This window comes from Chiloscyllium plagiosum, unplaced genomic scaffold (assembly GCF_037043375.1).
Source record: "Chiloscyllium plagiosum isolate Xiang-an unplaced genomic scaffold, Cpla_swu_hap1 HiC_scaffold_23, whole genome shotgun sequence".
Taxonomy (NCBI): domain Eukaryota; kingdom Metazoa; phylum Chordata; class Chondrichthyes; order Orectolobiformes; family Hemiscylliidae; genus Chiloscyllium; species Chiloscyllium plagiosum.
Window position 1 is genome coordinate 8,682,903 of NW_028270161.1, and position 16,184 is coordinate 8,699,086.

General features: G+C 39.8%; 1 protein-coding gene across 1 annotated transcript in view; it reads right to left on the reverse strand.

Annotated features, from left to right (window-relative positions):
* Window positions 1–598: 598 nt before the first annotated feature.
* Window positions 599–16,184, reverse strand: part of itih5 (inter-alpha-trypsin inhibitor heavy chain 5) — a 61,809-nt gene continuing 46,223 nt past the window's right edge. Inside the window, exons 9-13 of the mRNA XM_043713257.2 lie at window positions 14,607–15,452; window positions 13,914–13,967; window positions 11,479–11,595; window positions 8,069–8,446; window positions 599–1,266 (exon numbers count right to left, since the gene is read on the reverse strand). Of these exons, the coding sequence (XP_043569192.2) occupies window positions 959–1,266; window positions 8,069–8,446; window positions 11,479–11,595; window positions 13,914–13,967; window positions 14,607–15,452 (1,703 nt within the window). The 3' untranslated portion in view covers window positions 599–958. The remainder of the gene's footprint in view (window positions 1,267–8,068; window positions 8,447–11,478; window positions 11,596–13,913; window positions 13,968–14,606; window positions 15,453–16,184) is intronic.

Here is a 16,184-nt window from a genome sequence, read left to right on the forward strand (position 1 = left end):
AGCTTCATCAACTTATAATGGCTACATTTCACTAAATTTGTGCAGACCTCCCATCTGAAATCTATTCTCACTTGCTCCTGACCCTCCTAAAAATGGTTTTTCGTAAATGCCATGGAGGCGACACCCAGTGTGTATCTTACATATTCTTTTATTTATAGTCTTGTAGGGCAGCGAACTGTATGTTATAACTTAGAGACTCAGGAATTTACTTTAAAGATTTTAGCAGATTGATATTTACTGTGTCTCTGTGACTTTTTCCTGTTCTAGTCTTTATGGGTACATTTAAAACAACTGGCTTAATGCCCTCTGTTAAAGCTGCAACTGGAAAAATTTATATTTATATGCTTAGAGGTCTGCCCCTAATACCTCCAAATCTAATTGCCGAGCATGCATTCTTACTGCAAACCCATGCAGAAGTCTCATCGATCTTTCGTTTTAAGGCCACTTGTCTGTTAGTTCATTTTGGAAATCCAGTTGGAAGAGCAGTCGGACTGAACAAGGAAGTCTTGTTTGAAAAATATCACTGAAGATAATATCTGATCTAGCCCAGCTTCGCTCTAATTGACAGTGAAGGTGGAGAAGTAGACATGATAATGGGTGGGTTTAAACATGTAAAGCCTTTTATTTTTATTGTTTCATTGGGGACCAACTATTTTTGCCAAAAGCTGCAACACCAACTTATTTGAGGCTGGCCCCTGGAGACAAACTGTTTGCTCATTTGCAAAAACAAAGTAATCATTGGACAGTGATTTCAAAAATCTTGGATACAAACTGAGCTCTCAATGTTTCCAATCTACGGAAATCTCAGGAGAACATCTGCAATGGAATCTTACAAAGTATGTGGTTACCAGGGAAACAAAGCATGACATTTGTAACAGTGCAAAAGCCAACTAAATATTGCTTTATAACAAAAAGTGGTGAGAAATGAACATGATATTCTGCTCCAGCCATTTACGCGCTAATGTTCATTTGCACTCCTTGTTGTCTGAAAGAGATGTGACACAAGATAGTCTTTATATGATCCATCAATCAGATTGACGGCATTATTCTTTGCAAACCAGCAGTTGACCTGATGTTGCCCATTGTAAATCCTTCTTTGCTTTTTCACCACAGGCACGAGGCGGTCTTTAATATGTAACACAATTGCTGACCCCTTGGACACCTCGCTTCCTTCTCTCCAGGCTTCTGTCTGATTGCGATGTCTTGCTGGTCTAGTTGTATTGGTTGTTGTTTCTGTGATTTGCACAGCACTGTACAAGAATTGACCTGCAGGAGAAATATTGATAGAATAATGTCTGGTCCTGGAAAGAAATATGGAACAGTGCACAGAATTTAACCCATTAAAGATGTCAATTCGACTGAGGATGGGGCATCAGCGTTTCATCATTAAAAAAATGACAAAAGGTGCAGAATCACCGACAGGTTTTGAAAGAGAATGAGAATTATAACATTCTTCATGCAATGCTCTCTCTTCTTTCTTGATCATGTTGATTCTGTAGTGGTGAAGTCTCTAAGGGTGTCTATCTCTCCTCGCGTGCCTCACTCAATTGGCAATGCTTCATATGTGATCCCACATGTTGACATCAATGAGTGTCAGTCTCCTGTGTTCATAGGTCAGTGGTGGGGACACATTTTAGCATAAACCAATACTGACCATGCCTAATGCCTTTCAAATATTTTTAAGCAAAGGCCACTCGGTAACAGGAACACTTTTAAGAGTGTTGTATAAATGCCCTACCTCAAACTTTATCCCATTCTATTTCAAATGGAATAAACATTTTGGGAAGAACTGTCAAATTCCTTTAGATTAGATTCCCTACAGTGTGGAAACAGGCCCTTTGGCCCAACAAGTCCACACCGACCCTCCGAAGAGGGTCTTAACCCACCCCCTCTGACTAACGCACCTAGCATTATGGACAATTTAGCACGGCCAATTCACCTGACTGGCACATCTTTGGACTGTGGGAGGAAACCGAGCACCCGGAGGAAACCCATGCAGACATGGGGAGAATATGCAAACTCCACAAAGTCAGTTGCCTGAGGCTGGAATCGAACCTTGGACCCTGGTGCTGTAAGGCAGCAGTGCTAACCACTGAGCCACTGTGCCACCCTAAATAATGTCTGAGTTACTTCTTATTATGGATCAGAATATGATAAATATATTGTTGCACCTTAGATATTTAGCATATTTTTTGGGAAAACAAATTGTACTTTTTTTTGTCTGCAACTTCAGGTTAAAGTCTAGATTAGTCACTGATTTCTTCCATCTCAGACCATCAAGGCTGTAGATACAGGGTCCAGTGAAATTTTCAAGCCTCAGATCATGGATATTTGTTGGGACAATATCAAAAGCAATGTGTCAACAATAGATGAATAGGTAAAGGTACAGATCTGCCACCATTCTAATGTTAGAAGGATTTTTGAGGGGCTGCACCTATATTTCTTACTGGCTCAAGATGAAAAGGTGAAAGATTTTATCCCTGATTTGAACACCTAAATGAAACATATTAGGTGGACAACTTAAGGGAAAGAGAGAGAAAAATGTCCCTTGGCTGGGCACTGTAAACCACAAAGTCACAGTCTCAGAATAACTTGTCTGACATTCAGGAATGAGATGAGGTGAAATTTCTTCACTCAGAGCTGGAATCTTTGGAATTCTCCAATCCCAAGAGCTGTGGATATTCAGGCATTGAGAATATTTACAACTGATGTCAATAGATTTTTTAGGTGCTGAAGGACTAATGAGATTGTACAGGAAAGTTGGAGGTGAGTTGGAATTCCAGCACGTTAAATGGCAAAGTAGCCCTGATGGGCTGAATGGTCTACTCCAGATCCTTTTTCTTCAGCTCTTATGCAGTCACATTGAATGGGTAAGGAGTGAGACAATGCCAAATGCCCAACCTCACCAGCGTGAGTTTCAGGAAATTTTGACTCTCGCTTATTATCTGCTATCGGCATTTGTGAGAAGTATATTCCCCACCTAGCAGCAACTGAAGAACTACCATGATGAAAATAACAATATTTACCTGTATTCCAAGGACTCATAGAATCATAGAGATGTACAGTATGGAAACAGACCCTTCGGTCCAACCCGTCCATGCCAATCAGATATCCCAATCCAATCTAGTCCCACCTGCCAGTAACCGACCCATATCCCTCCAAACCCTTCCTATTCATATACCCATCCAAATGCCTCTTAAATGTTGCAATTGTACCAGCCTCCACCACTTCCTCTGGCAGCTCATTTCATACACATACCACCCTCTGCGTGAAAAAGTTGCCCCTTAGGTCCCTTTCATATCTTTTCTGCCCGCCTGAGGTTTAGAATTGAAGCAGACTGAGATGTGATAGATAGATCTTCCCTCTGTTTACTGTCCCCAAGAAGGAAGTGCTCGTCACTAACACTCGATGAAAGCCATGATGTGGAGGTGCCAGTGTTGGACTGGGATGGACAAAGTTAAAAGTCACACAACACCAGGTTATATTCCAACAGGTTTATTTGGAAGTACTTCCAAGTAACCTGGTGTTTTGTGACTTTTAAATTTGATAAAAGGATTAATGTCTCCATTTTTACCCCAAATTTAATTTGTGATTAAAGAGAAAATGGTGTAATCCTCAGCATTAGCATTAACCTAATGAACCCATAGGGTTTAGAAGCTTTCTTTCATTACTTCTGGCAGCAGTTATTAATGATGTGAAAGTAAACTTAAATGGGGGGGGGGGAGGGTTCTTTCCATTAAATTGTGCTTGTCTTAACAGAAGTCTGCTGTGATTGAATGAGCTAAGGCCTGGAAATATTTAAAAGGTTCAGATTTCGCTCTTGCAGCTTAGTTTTCAACTGACCCCACTGCCTGCGCAGAACTCAATAAAACTTACCCAGTTTTCATTTATTACTGTGTACATAACATATCCTTAACTAGCTATTAGCTTACATGACTCATACAGTCACTCCCCCCGCCCCCACCCTTCGGAATCCTACAGATGTGAAAAGGCCAAATTTCTGCATGCTAGCAAGGACAGCTGTCCGTGGGAATAAAATAAAGCACTGAGTCTGTTAGTGCTCTAATGAAATACCACTCAATATTATCTTCAATTCCACGTGTTTACAAAGTTAAGGCACAAATGAAGGTGAGAAAAAGCAAGCCGTCAGGATTAATATGTTGTAATAGCCTCTTTTGTGGGACCCACCAAAGCATTTCCTGAGCACCATTCTACACAGATGGCTGATTTCTGTCATCTCTAAAGGAGGAAGCTATAGTCGCATGGTGCAATGAGAAATTCAAAGAACTGAGCTAATGATCCAATAGTACGAGTACACACCCACCACAGCAGCTGAGGGAATGTTGATTAAATAAATCTGAATTGAAGGGCTAGTATCTGAAAAGATGACCATTAAACTCCAGAGTTGTTTCAAAAACCCATTTTGTTTTTTAATGTCCTTGAGTGAAGGAAGTCAGTTATCATTACCTGGACATACGTCTATGTGACTCCAGAACCGTAGCAATATGGTTCACTCTTACTTTCCCTCAGAAATCAGCTGTACTAAGAGGAAAGCTCACTACCACTTTCTTTAAAAAGTTCTTTATTTCATATCATCATATTCGTATCTACTTTTCCTTTGGGAAATAGTCAGGAAGTGTTGGAATGATGAGCTTTTTATTATATTGTTGAGTTGCAACACAAAGGCACTTTCTGAGATCATTGGGTCCTGGAGTAGGACTTGAACTGAAAACCTATAGACCAGAGCTAGGGATGCTATTAACTATATCACAAGCCCTTTCCTCAAGTGAAATGATAGGAAAGCCAACATCCTTAAAACTAATAAAGTGCAAACTACTGAACAATTTCTGTGATTTACCTATAGGTCTGTTGATTATAACTGATATGAGATAGTTTCTTATAGTGATATTTCAGTCCTTGGCCCCTACTGCACTGCCCCACTGTCCTAATGTTTGCTCCAGGAACAGCACCTCATCTTTCAGTGAGACATTTTAACATCTCTGACTCAATACTGAATTCAACGTCAATTTTTTTTAGATCAGATTACCTACAGTGTGGAAACAGGCCATTCCTATTCCTCATTTTGTTTCCTTTCCTTCATTTGGTTTTCATTTCCTCCAATTAATACTATACCTGGGAGGCAGTGGCATATCAGTAATGTCACTGGATTAGCAATCCAGAGTCCCAGGCCAAACCTCTGGGCCATGGGTTTGAATCCTACTGTGGCAGATGGTGAAATATAAATTCAATTAAAATCTGGAACTGAAGAGCTGGTCTGATGACAGCCATGTAATTGCTGTAGATCGTTACAAAAGCCCATCTGGTTCTCGGCAAAATAAATCTATTGGTTCATATGTGACTGCAGACTCACTTAATGTGGTTGACTTCCCTCTTGGGAGTTCTAGTCCAGGATTCTCTCAAGGTAAACTTACAGATTGAGTCAGTAATTAAGAACACAAATGCAATGATGGCATTTATTTTGACAGGACTTGAATATAAAACCAGGAATGTATTTTTGGGGTTTTATAAGGCTCTGGTTAGGCCACATTTGGAGTATTATGTGCAGTTTTGGGCCCCATATCTCCAGAAGGATATACTGGTCCTGGAGTGTGTTTAGAGGGGATTCACGTGAAAGGTCCCAGAAATAACATACGAGGATAACATACGAGGAATATTTGAGGACTCTGGGCCTATACTCGATGGAGTTTAGAAGGATGAGGGGGCATCAAATTGAAACATCCAGAATACTGAAAGGCCTGGACAGAGTGGATGTTGGGAAGATATTTCTATTGGTAGGAGAGACTAGGACCTGAGGGTGCAACCTTCGAACGAAGGGAAGACATTTTAGAACATAGAAAAGGAGAAACTTCTTCAGCCAAAGAGTGGTGAATCTATGGAATTCACTGTCACAGAAGGTTGTGGAGGCCAGGTCATTGAGTATATTTAAGACTGAGATAGATAGGTTCTTGATTGTAAAGGGGACCAAAGGTTACGGGGAGAAAGCGGCAGAATGGGGTTGAGAAACATATCAGCCATGATCGAATAGTGGAGCAGCCTCAATGAGCTAAATGACCTAATTTCTTCTCCAATGTCTTATGGTCTTATGATAATTAAGGATGGGTAACAAATGCTGGTCTAGCCAGCAATATCCATGTTATGTGAACAAAAAAGTAAACCTGTTCTTCCTTTGTTTCTTTTCTTGTCCCACCACAATCACTCTGACCCTGGAGGACTACTTACCAGTGATCCAATCTCTTCCATTTCCTAACCAGTCACAAAGCTTCCTTTTGTCCTTGTCCCACCCCACTCTTGCTCAAAACCAATTGCAGCTCTCGTAATCCAGCTGCCCAGTTCTGATTAAAGGTAACAGGCTTGAAATGTCAACTCTTACCAATTTTTATAGATGCCCCATAGAAAGCATTCCATCAGGATTTATGATTTGGAGATGCCAGTGATACTCCACAACCACCTGATGAAGGAGCTGTGCTCCAAAAGCTAGTGCTTCCAATTAAACCTGTTGGACTATAACCTGATGTTGTGTGATTTTTAACTTTATCTGGTTTTATTATGGCTTGGTATGGCAATTGCTCTGCCCGGGACCATAAGAAACTATAGAGAGTCGTGAACACAGCCCAGTCCATCACACAAACCAATTTTCCATCCTTTGACTCCACCTATACGTCTCACTGCCTTGGGAAGGCAGCCAACATCATCAAAGACTCCTCTCATCCCAGTTATAATCTCTTCCAACCTCTTCTGTCAGGTAGAAGATACAAAAGTTCAAACACACTTACCAATAGATTCAAGAACAGCTTCTTCCTCTCTGTTATTAGACTTCTGAATAGGCCTCTCAAATTTTAAATTTAAACTTGATCTCGCTCTTTGTGCACCTTCTCTGCAACTGTAACATTGTATTCCTTACTCTGTACTGTTACTCTCATGCACTTTGTCAGAATTAATCTACCTGTGCTACACTCAAAACAGACCGTTTCACTGTACCTAGGTACATGTGATTATAATAAATCAAATCAAATCAAAAAACTCCTCTTTTGTTTTCCCCTGTCTGTTCAGATGCTTCCTAACCTGCTAAGTATTTTTCAAGCATTTTATTTGACTTAGCCTCACAGTGGTCTGCTTCTTACCACTTTCTTACTTAGCTGTGATATAACACAAATTATTTTGTGTGTGGCATAAGCGGAACTAATTTCAAAAGGAAACACTGGAATTTAAACCAAATCTATTTCAGGAAGGTCTCACATTGCTCCACTTGTGACAGATCAGTGTTATGACAACAAATACAAACTGCATCAAAGTCCCATAAACAGGGACTGATCACTTTCTTTCTGGGTTGAGGGTGTAATTTTGGATAAAACGTCAGATTCCTTAAATGGACTTTTAAGACCAAATGACAATCTTGGTTAATGACATATAAAAGGGGGATTCTGAACTCCCTCAACAACCTGCACCTCTAACTTCAAGGCTCTGTAAAAGTGCAAAACCTAAGCTACCCTCTGACAAGGATCACCCCTCAAAATGTAGCACCTGCAAAAGGTCTCACCACTGCACTCAATTATACGATCTTGGCGCCACTAGCATTTATTTCCCAGTTCTATAACTCTGAGACTTAGATGCTAGATCATTGTAGAGACAGTTAAGAGCTACCCCATTGCTGTGGATAAGACAGACAAGGAAAGGACAGTACATTTCATTTTGAAATGAATTTGCTTTTACAAGATTCTAGTATCTAGTCATGGTCATCACTAGTGACTCAATTTTTTGTTTCAGGTTTATTGCATTGATTGAGTCTAAATTCCCCAACTGATGTTGTGGGATTTGAGCTCATCTCTATGGATGATTAGTCCAGGTTTCTAACTTGTTAGTCCAGCAACACTGGAACTCTACTACCACAGCCCCATAGGATAAAAAATAATTTTGTTAGGATCCACGTTATCATGTAACCAAGAAAAGCAATGCAGAAGAAATATTGTAACCTTGTTAAATTTCATAAAAGGTTTAACAATAACACCTACTGTCAAAATGTATCATTTAAAGAGAACAAGCTGTTTACCTAAGAGTCCGTGAGCACCAGAGGATAGTCCCTTCTTGTTAAGAATATAGAATCCCAGATGATCTCTCTGATAGGGCGCTGGATTCTTGTACTGATGGACCAGGATGACAAAGGAGATGCATTGCTGGACTGTCACGGTGACCTTAGACTTGGCAGTGACAGAAACCACCAAACCTTCACTTTCTACCTCTATGGTTTTATCACAAGATAAGATAAATCTATCTCGGCTGTCGAAGATGACCTTGTGAGGTGTGATTTCGATGTAAGAGCGGGAGGGTTTACTGACAATGATAGTAATGGCACTGAAATAGGTGCGTTGCTTCTTATGCCCATTGGGAGGTGCTGGAGCTCCAATCAACTGGCCATTAACCGTTACTCCTGCCAAAAACCAAAGATACTATTACTATTAGGCATTTCAATATTTAAGTCATTACAACGGCTGAAAAAAAAATCCTCTCAACCACAATCTCTTTTGAAATTACTTATCAGCGTGGTTTAGTGCCAAAGCAGTAAATAATAGATCATTTCTTACTTCAGTTGCATGTCACAGAGTCATGGAGATATACAGCTCAAAAACAAACCCGTCGGTCCAACTTGTCCGTACCAACCAGATATCCTAAATAAATCTAGTCCCATTTGCCAACATTGGCTGATATCCCTCTAAACCCATCCTCTTACATGTTGCCATTATACCAGCCTCCACCACTTCCTCTGGTAGTTTATTCCACACATGCACGACCCTCTGCATGAAAATGTTTCCCCTTAGGTCCCTTTTGAATCTTTCCCCGCTCACCTATGCCCTCTAGTTTTGGACTCCCACTCTGAGGAAAAGACTCTATCCATGCCCCTCTTAATTTTGTAACTTCCAAAAGGTCACCCGTTAGCCTCCAATGCTCCAAGGAAAACAGCCCCAGCCTGTTCAGCCTCTCCCTACTGCTTAAACCTTCCAACCTTGGCAACAACATTGTAACTCTTTTCTGAACCCTTTCAAATTTCACAACCTCCTTCCTATAGGAGGGAGACCACAATTACATGCAGTATTCCAAAAGTGGCCTAAACAATGTCCTGCACATGACCTCCCAACTCCTATACTCAATGCACTGACGATTAAAGGCAAGCATACCAAACACTTCTTCACTATCCACATTCAAGTAACTATGAACCTACACTCCAAAATCTCTGTTCAGCAACACTCTCCATGACCTTACAAGGTTTTTAACGGGGATACAAGTCTTTTCCTGCATGGAGAAGCCAGTAGCTATACTGATGCAATTAAGGAAATCCATGTTGAGCCCTATGACATTTTTATTCAGTCATTTCTGAGGTTTGCCAAATGGAATTAAATCATTAAGGAATCCCATATTACTCAAGTTGGGGAGGTGCCTACAGTACTGGAGAATATTAAGACACTTCTTAAACCCAGACAAACTGTTAAATGTTTATTACCCCAAATTTTCACAATAGTTATGACAAATTACTGTTTGGACCATTAACTGCTCATAAAAAAAATGTGTTTTTTTTAGGATATGAATAGAAAGATGGATAAAGGGTAAACCGTAGGTGTAGTACATATGGATTTCCAAAAGACATTCAATGAGGTGTCACAGAAGATAAGAAATCTGAGAGTTGAGGTACAATATGAGTATGGCAAGAGGATTATTATGGATGGGAAGCAAAAATAGTCAATAATAGGGTATTTTCAAGTTAGCAGGTTGTGGCTCATGAAGTGCTACAAGGGGTAATTCTTGGTACTCAGCTGTTTGCAATCCATCTGAATAATCAGATCATGAGACAGGATACTATGTTAATGTTGCTGGTTACATGGAGCTAGGTGGGAATTCAAGCTTGAGAAAGTTACAAAGAGGCTGCAAAGAGATGTAGACAGGTTAAGTGGGTGGGCAGCACGATGGTTTAATGGGGGAGTGAAATTGGAACAGTAGAATATCTTTTAAAATGTGACACATTAACAAAAGTTAATGTTCAGAGAAACTTTGGTGCATTTTTAGAAGAAACACAAAAATTTAGCACGGAGGTATAACAAGAAATTAGAAAGGCAAACTTTGGCCTCTATTACAAGAATGAAGCAAAACACCAAAAGAATAGTGGATGCTGGAAATCAGAAACAAAATAGAAATTGCTGGAAAAACTCATCAGGTCTGGCACAACGGTTCTAAAGAAGGTTCACTGGACCTGAAACAGTAACTCTGTTTTTTTCCACAGATGCTGCCAGACCTGCTGAGATTTTCCAGCAATTTCTGTCAAGAATGAAGAGGTTTTGCTACAATTGTGTAGGGTTCTAGGTATGTGTGAACACAGCCAAACTACTGTATACAGTCTCAGTTTCTTGAAAATATACTTGCATTACTAATGGTAGAGTGAAGGTGCACCAGACTGGATATTGTGATGAGACCATTGACTTATGATCAGTAAATGAGGTTTATCTAATTAGAACTGTTAAAACTATGTGAGGATTTGACAGGGAAGATATTGAAGCATTTCCCTCAGCCATAGAATCGAGATTAAGAAGGTAGTTTCAGGATGAGTGGCCAATCATTTAGGGCTGAGATGATGAGACATGTCCTCACTTAAAGGGTTGTGAATCTTTGGGATTTTTTGGCTCAAAGGCTTATGGATACTCTGTTGTTGAATATATTGAAGGCTGAGACAGAGAGGATTTTGGTCTCTCAGGAAATCCAGAGATATGGCAAGTAGATGGGAAAGTGGAGTTGAAGGCCAAGCTCATCCGTGACAACATTAAATGACAGAACAGGTTCAATGGACCGAATAGTCTCCTGCTTCTACTTCTAATGTTCATAACTCACCCGAAATATTGTGTTCAATTCTGTGCACTGCCTTTGCGGAAGGATGTCAAATCCTTTGAGATGTTGGAGGAGAAGTATATTTGAATGGTAACAGGAATAAGAGATGCCTATTATGATGAGAGAATGGAGAAGTTGGGGTTGACCTCATTAGAACAGAGAAGGTAAAGAGGACATATATGACGGAGGTGCACAAAATCTTGAATGGTTCTGACAGAGTAACTAAGAAGAAGCAGTTTCCTGGCAAGAGGTTTGGTCACCAGAAGAGACAGATTTAATGGAAAAAAAATTGAGGCAAATTGAGAAAACGTGTATTTATACAGTGAATTATGAATGCATTGAATGCATGGTCTAACAGGGTGCTGGGTATAGGTACAATGCTAGCATAAAAAAGAGGATTGGGTATATACTTGAAAGGAAATAACTGAGGAAAGAGCAGATAAGTGAGGTCTATTGGATAGCTTTAACAACGAGATGGCCTAAGCACAATAGGCCAAATGGTCTTATTCTGAGCAGCATCAAGTTACAAGTCTCATCATGATGAACAAAAAATATTTCAATCTTTTAAAACTTGTTCAGTTTGCTACTCACCAGAACCTTCGTGATCAGACACCAATCTCAGTATGTTACCAGGCTCACCATCTATGTTAAAGCAGATGGAAAACTTGCCCAAGGGGAAGTCAACAACAAAGTGGGGATCCCCGTCAGCTGCATTACAAGCAAATACCACAGTTTATATGGACCATATTAAATGGTCAATGAAAAGAGTAGACATGTTTGGAACAAGAGTACCTTTAGTTTATTGGTTTGCAATTGTTGCTAATTAGTTATCACTTCTCATTTTTTCTTAAAAGGGGCCTGATGCACAGTTCCAGTCTGCACACTGGAAAATCTGGGACAGTATTCTTATTGAAGGACAATACAACCAATCAGTCAGGCACCAAATAACCCTACGTGCTGCCAACAACCCCCCCCCCACCCCGGCCGCCCACTACCCCACCCAACCAGGAGCCTTAAAAGTTTGCAATCTCTTCTTCAGTTTACACCACTACAAGAATCTTCACATGTTGGAGATGATGCATGACCTATGTTCACTGAGCCTATGAAAACATAGAGTTTATACGTAAACATAGACATAATATACCAACAAGCTGCTATCTCAAGGACCTCTCTCTTTGATTATAAGAAACTAAGGACTCTGGACTGAACATGGGCTGGAGAAGGTCCTCTCTATCTCTTAAGAAGAAAACTGCCATAGATAGCACTGGTTAGACAGAAACTTTGGAGAACTGAGAACTTAAATGATAACTACAATATTTACTACTATCATCCCAAAATTACAACTAAACAAAGTCATCTCAACTTAAAACCTTATGACTAGAGAACAGCCAAAAGAGTCTAAACAGCATGGACTTTTGTCTTCCTTTTTGTATTACTTCTCAGACTGTCTGATGAAAGATATTTATGATGGATCCTCTGGGAAATACGGATAATAAGCATGTAGTCCTAAAAACAGCTTCAATCACAAGATTGTTGGGTTAATGCTTCTGAGGTAAACCTAGTCTTCTTTAGATGGGGGAGGCCAACATCGTGCAGTGTGAGGTTAATGGTGATCTTTGAGTATAATGTTTCTTTCTCCACCCATATGAGGCACAAGCAGTCAACAACCATATGATCCTGAGGTGTTGGCCCATCCTTAAACCACTTGGGGTTGGTGGGGAGAGGTGAGTGGTCAGTTAGCTCAGTTGTTTGGACAGCTCGTTTGCTGCTATGTTCAATTCCCACACCATTGAGACTACCATTGAAGGCGTCTCTTCCTCAAACTCTCCCCTTGCCTGAGATGTGGTGACCCACCGGTTAAACCACCACCAGGTATCTCTCTGAAATGACAGAGCAGCCCCATGGTCCTTAGGACTATTGTGACATTACATTAATCCACCCAGAGACGTGTGAATTTAACTGATAGCTGGGAGGTACCCTTACTCGTGTCCGTATTTAATTAGGGATTTGTTGGAGACTTGATAATATCTATATTCTAAATGCCAAAAGTCATATTATTCACTGCATGTTTAAGTCCCCCTTTTTTTAAAAAGTACTAGCTGAAAGTTCTTCACATGACACGCCTGTTGTAAACATGGCCCTTGCATCTTTAGTAGTTTGACTTCAAATATTTTCCTTCAAGCTCCCTCTCTTTCAAAGGGAATGGAAGTTTGCCTCCCACTCAGCTGCCCCTTGCCTTTAGTGGAATGCCCTGACATCACCAATAATGTCCTTTTCTTTATCCCCATTGTGAACCCCTCCCTCGAAGGCAAAAGTAAATGTCACATTTTTTAAAACCAGCCTCAGTGCTCAGAATTCTTCGCTCTTCGGCTAACTATCTGTGAAACCGCAATCTCTGCTTCACTATTTTCTCTCACACGAATCAACCCAAAAACAATTTGATGACAATGAATATGCCATATGCCATACGAAATAGGACTAAAAGTAAAATTTGGCTCATTGTAAAATTGTTACAAATAATCAAATAAGCACATTGATTTTGTCAGTGTGTAAATGTGACTGGATTTGTGTAAAATGGTTCAACTTCAATGCACCAGCTTTTGCAGTATTTGATTCTAAGGGGTGTCATTTCTAATTTCATAGCTGTAATAATGATTCCATAAAAAAGTCCATTCACTATTCCACTGTTAGTGTATACACAGCTTTATTTCAGGCCTTATATCATTAACCATACATTCTGGAAGAAGAAATAGTTCTCCAAAAGAAAAAAAAACCTATTGACGTTTTCCTTTTTCAAATCAAAATAATTCAGTCAATTAGCCATACAGTAACAGGTTTGTGCTTTTAACTAGCTCTGAGAATGCTTCTCACACTGCACTTAAAAAGCTGAACCCTGCATAGTTAGCAGTGTGGTGCAATAATGAGCCAGATGCTGTAATCTCTGACCTCACTATGAGTTACTACAGTGTGTCAAACTATCGAGTTGAAGGGCCTTTAGTGAGGAAGTTCAAAGTTGATGCACTTACCTGATGTTTTTGAAACTACTACTGTTTTCTTTGTCTTTCTTAAAGATGTGCTCTCTAGATAAAGAAATGTCAGAGTTAAAATTATTGAATTTAATTCTGCCCGAATAACATCTGGCAATTAACTGCACTTGTTTTTTTGTGAATATTTAAAATAGATTCTTTGTGAATTGGAGATTTCACACTGTTATGGAAGAGGATTGGGATTAAGGGCCATTAAATATTCATTTTATTTAAAGAGGTTTATGAGTTTACTCCAGATAATGTCCCATCATTAAAACAAATAAAGATCTTTTTCTTATCAATGCATAAGTACCCAGTGCCAACATCAAATGACTGAAATGGGAATGCAGTTCAAATTCCATTTTAAGAAAGAATCAAAATGATAATCCTGTGAAGGTGTATGAACATCACAAAGAGGTTCAGGGAGCTCTAAGCAGTTGAGAACAGAATACCATACTGGTGCAGACTGGCAAACACTTATTAACTATTTACACTAGCCACAGAAGCATGGTTGACCTGGACTTCACGAGAACCTTCTTGCATCAGGTGTCAGCTTCATATGATCTGACATCATCTGACTTCACGAACTGTACAGTCTAGTTATTAACATATTGCTCTTTGAATCTTATTTACTACAAAAGGTACTGAAGGTACAAATATTTGGAAAAGAAGTTCAGTATTAATCTACTTTACCTGGTTTAGTTATTCTCTGTAAATTCTGTGCTCTCTCGTCATTCACTTCAGACTCATTCACCACACTCTGTGTGAATCCATGGTTTTGTTCATCTGAACTTTTCACATGAAGTGAAGTGAGGGGTGTGAAGAAATTGTATTCCAATGAAAGATTTTTTGCTTTCTCTGAAAGAATTTCCTTCACTTTGCTATTGCTGCTCTTTAGTCGTGATCTTAGCAGATCTTTTATTGCTAAGTAGCCCCACGCCCTTTGGACTAACTTAGCATCTTTGGATCTAGCCTTGAAATCATTCGAAGTTTTCCTTGTGTCACTAATTTTCACATCTGCCTCCAGCATGAGGTGTTTGTCACTTGTGCTTGCAGTAACTTGGACATGAAGGTTATCGCTGGTCTTATTTTTCAGTTTCCCTGCAATCACAAGTTCAGATCCATTGAAATAGTTTGGGAAGACAGTCTGGGTCACATACTCCACTGAATCTTCTGAATAATCAACACGAATATCTGAGAGGAGTGGAGTCCCTATTTCATCAAAGAAACCTTTCAGCAGGGTGCTGGCATCTGAGTCCTCGTTGATCCTTCGCATTTCTCCACAGTTCTCCAGTGACATTCGCTTGAGGAGCTTGTAATCCACATCTCTTCCTATTCCCAAGGTAAAGATGCAGAACTTCTTTTCAACGGCCTTTCTCGTGTTGTTTAGGATTTTATGAGCTTGAACTTCAGCAATTGTTGGGCGCCCATCTGTCAAGAATATTATTAATGACACCGCCCGCACACTCTTGTCCTGCTGAGCGATGTAATCTTTCAACAATTTCGATCCAGTTTGGATGGCATCATTTATGTTGGTACCTGGGAAACAAAGTAGAATTTTGAACAAAGTTTTTGAATTTCAAACAATTTTTGAACAATATCTTGGAAAATATTGTTTCAGAATGACAGAAGAAGACTATTTAGTCACCAATGTGCCTGGGGTTTTCTGAAAGAGTTAAGAACTCTAACCAAACACTTATCTTGTTTTAACACTCATCCACTGCAATAATATTTCTAAGAATTTGATTTTAAGTATCCGTACCTGGATACTTTTATACCTAAGATGGTGCTGTAAAGTCAACTGTAAACTTTTCACTATACTCATTTGAATACATATGACAATAAAGCTAATTCAATTCAATTCAGTTCTGATATTTCGTGAAGGAAATAATTAAGGGTTACCAGTGAACTAAAGGAATGGTTATTTCCAAGTGGGGGCATGGTGTCCCCATGTATCAGAAGACATTAAGATATAGGAGCAGTGTTAGGCAATTTGCTCTGTTGAGGCTGCTCCACATATTTGATCTTTGTTGATATGTTTTTCAAACTCATTCTCCTGCCCTCGCTCCATAACTCTTAATCCCCTTACTAATCATGAACCTATCTATCTCTGTCTTAAATACACTCTATGACTTGGCCTCTTACTGCCTGCTGTGGCAATAAGTCCCACAGATTCAACATCCTCCTCCTCTCAGTTCTAAAGGGCTGTCCCTTCATTGCGAGGCTGTGTCCCAGGGTCCTGGTCTCTCTGACCCAGAGACCTGAACCTTC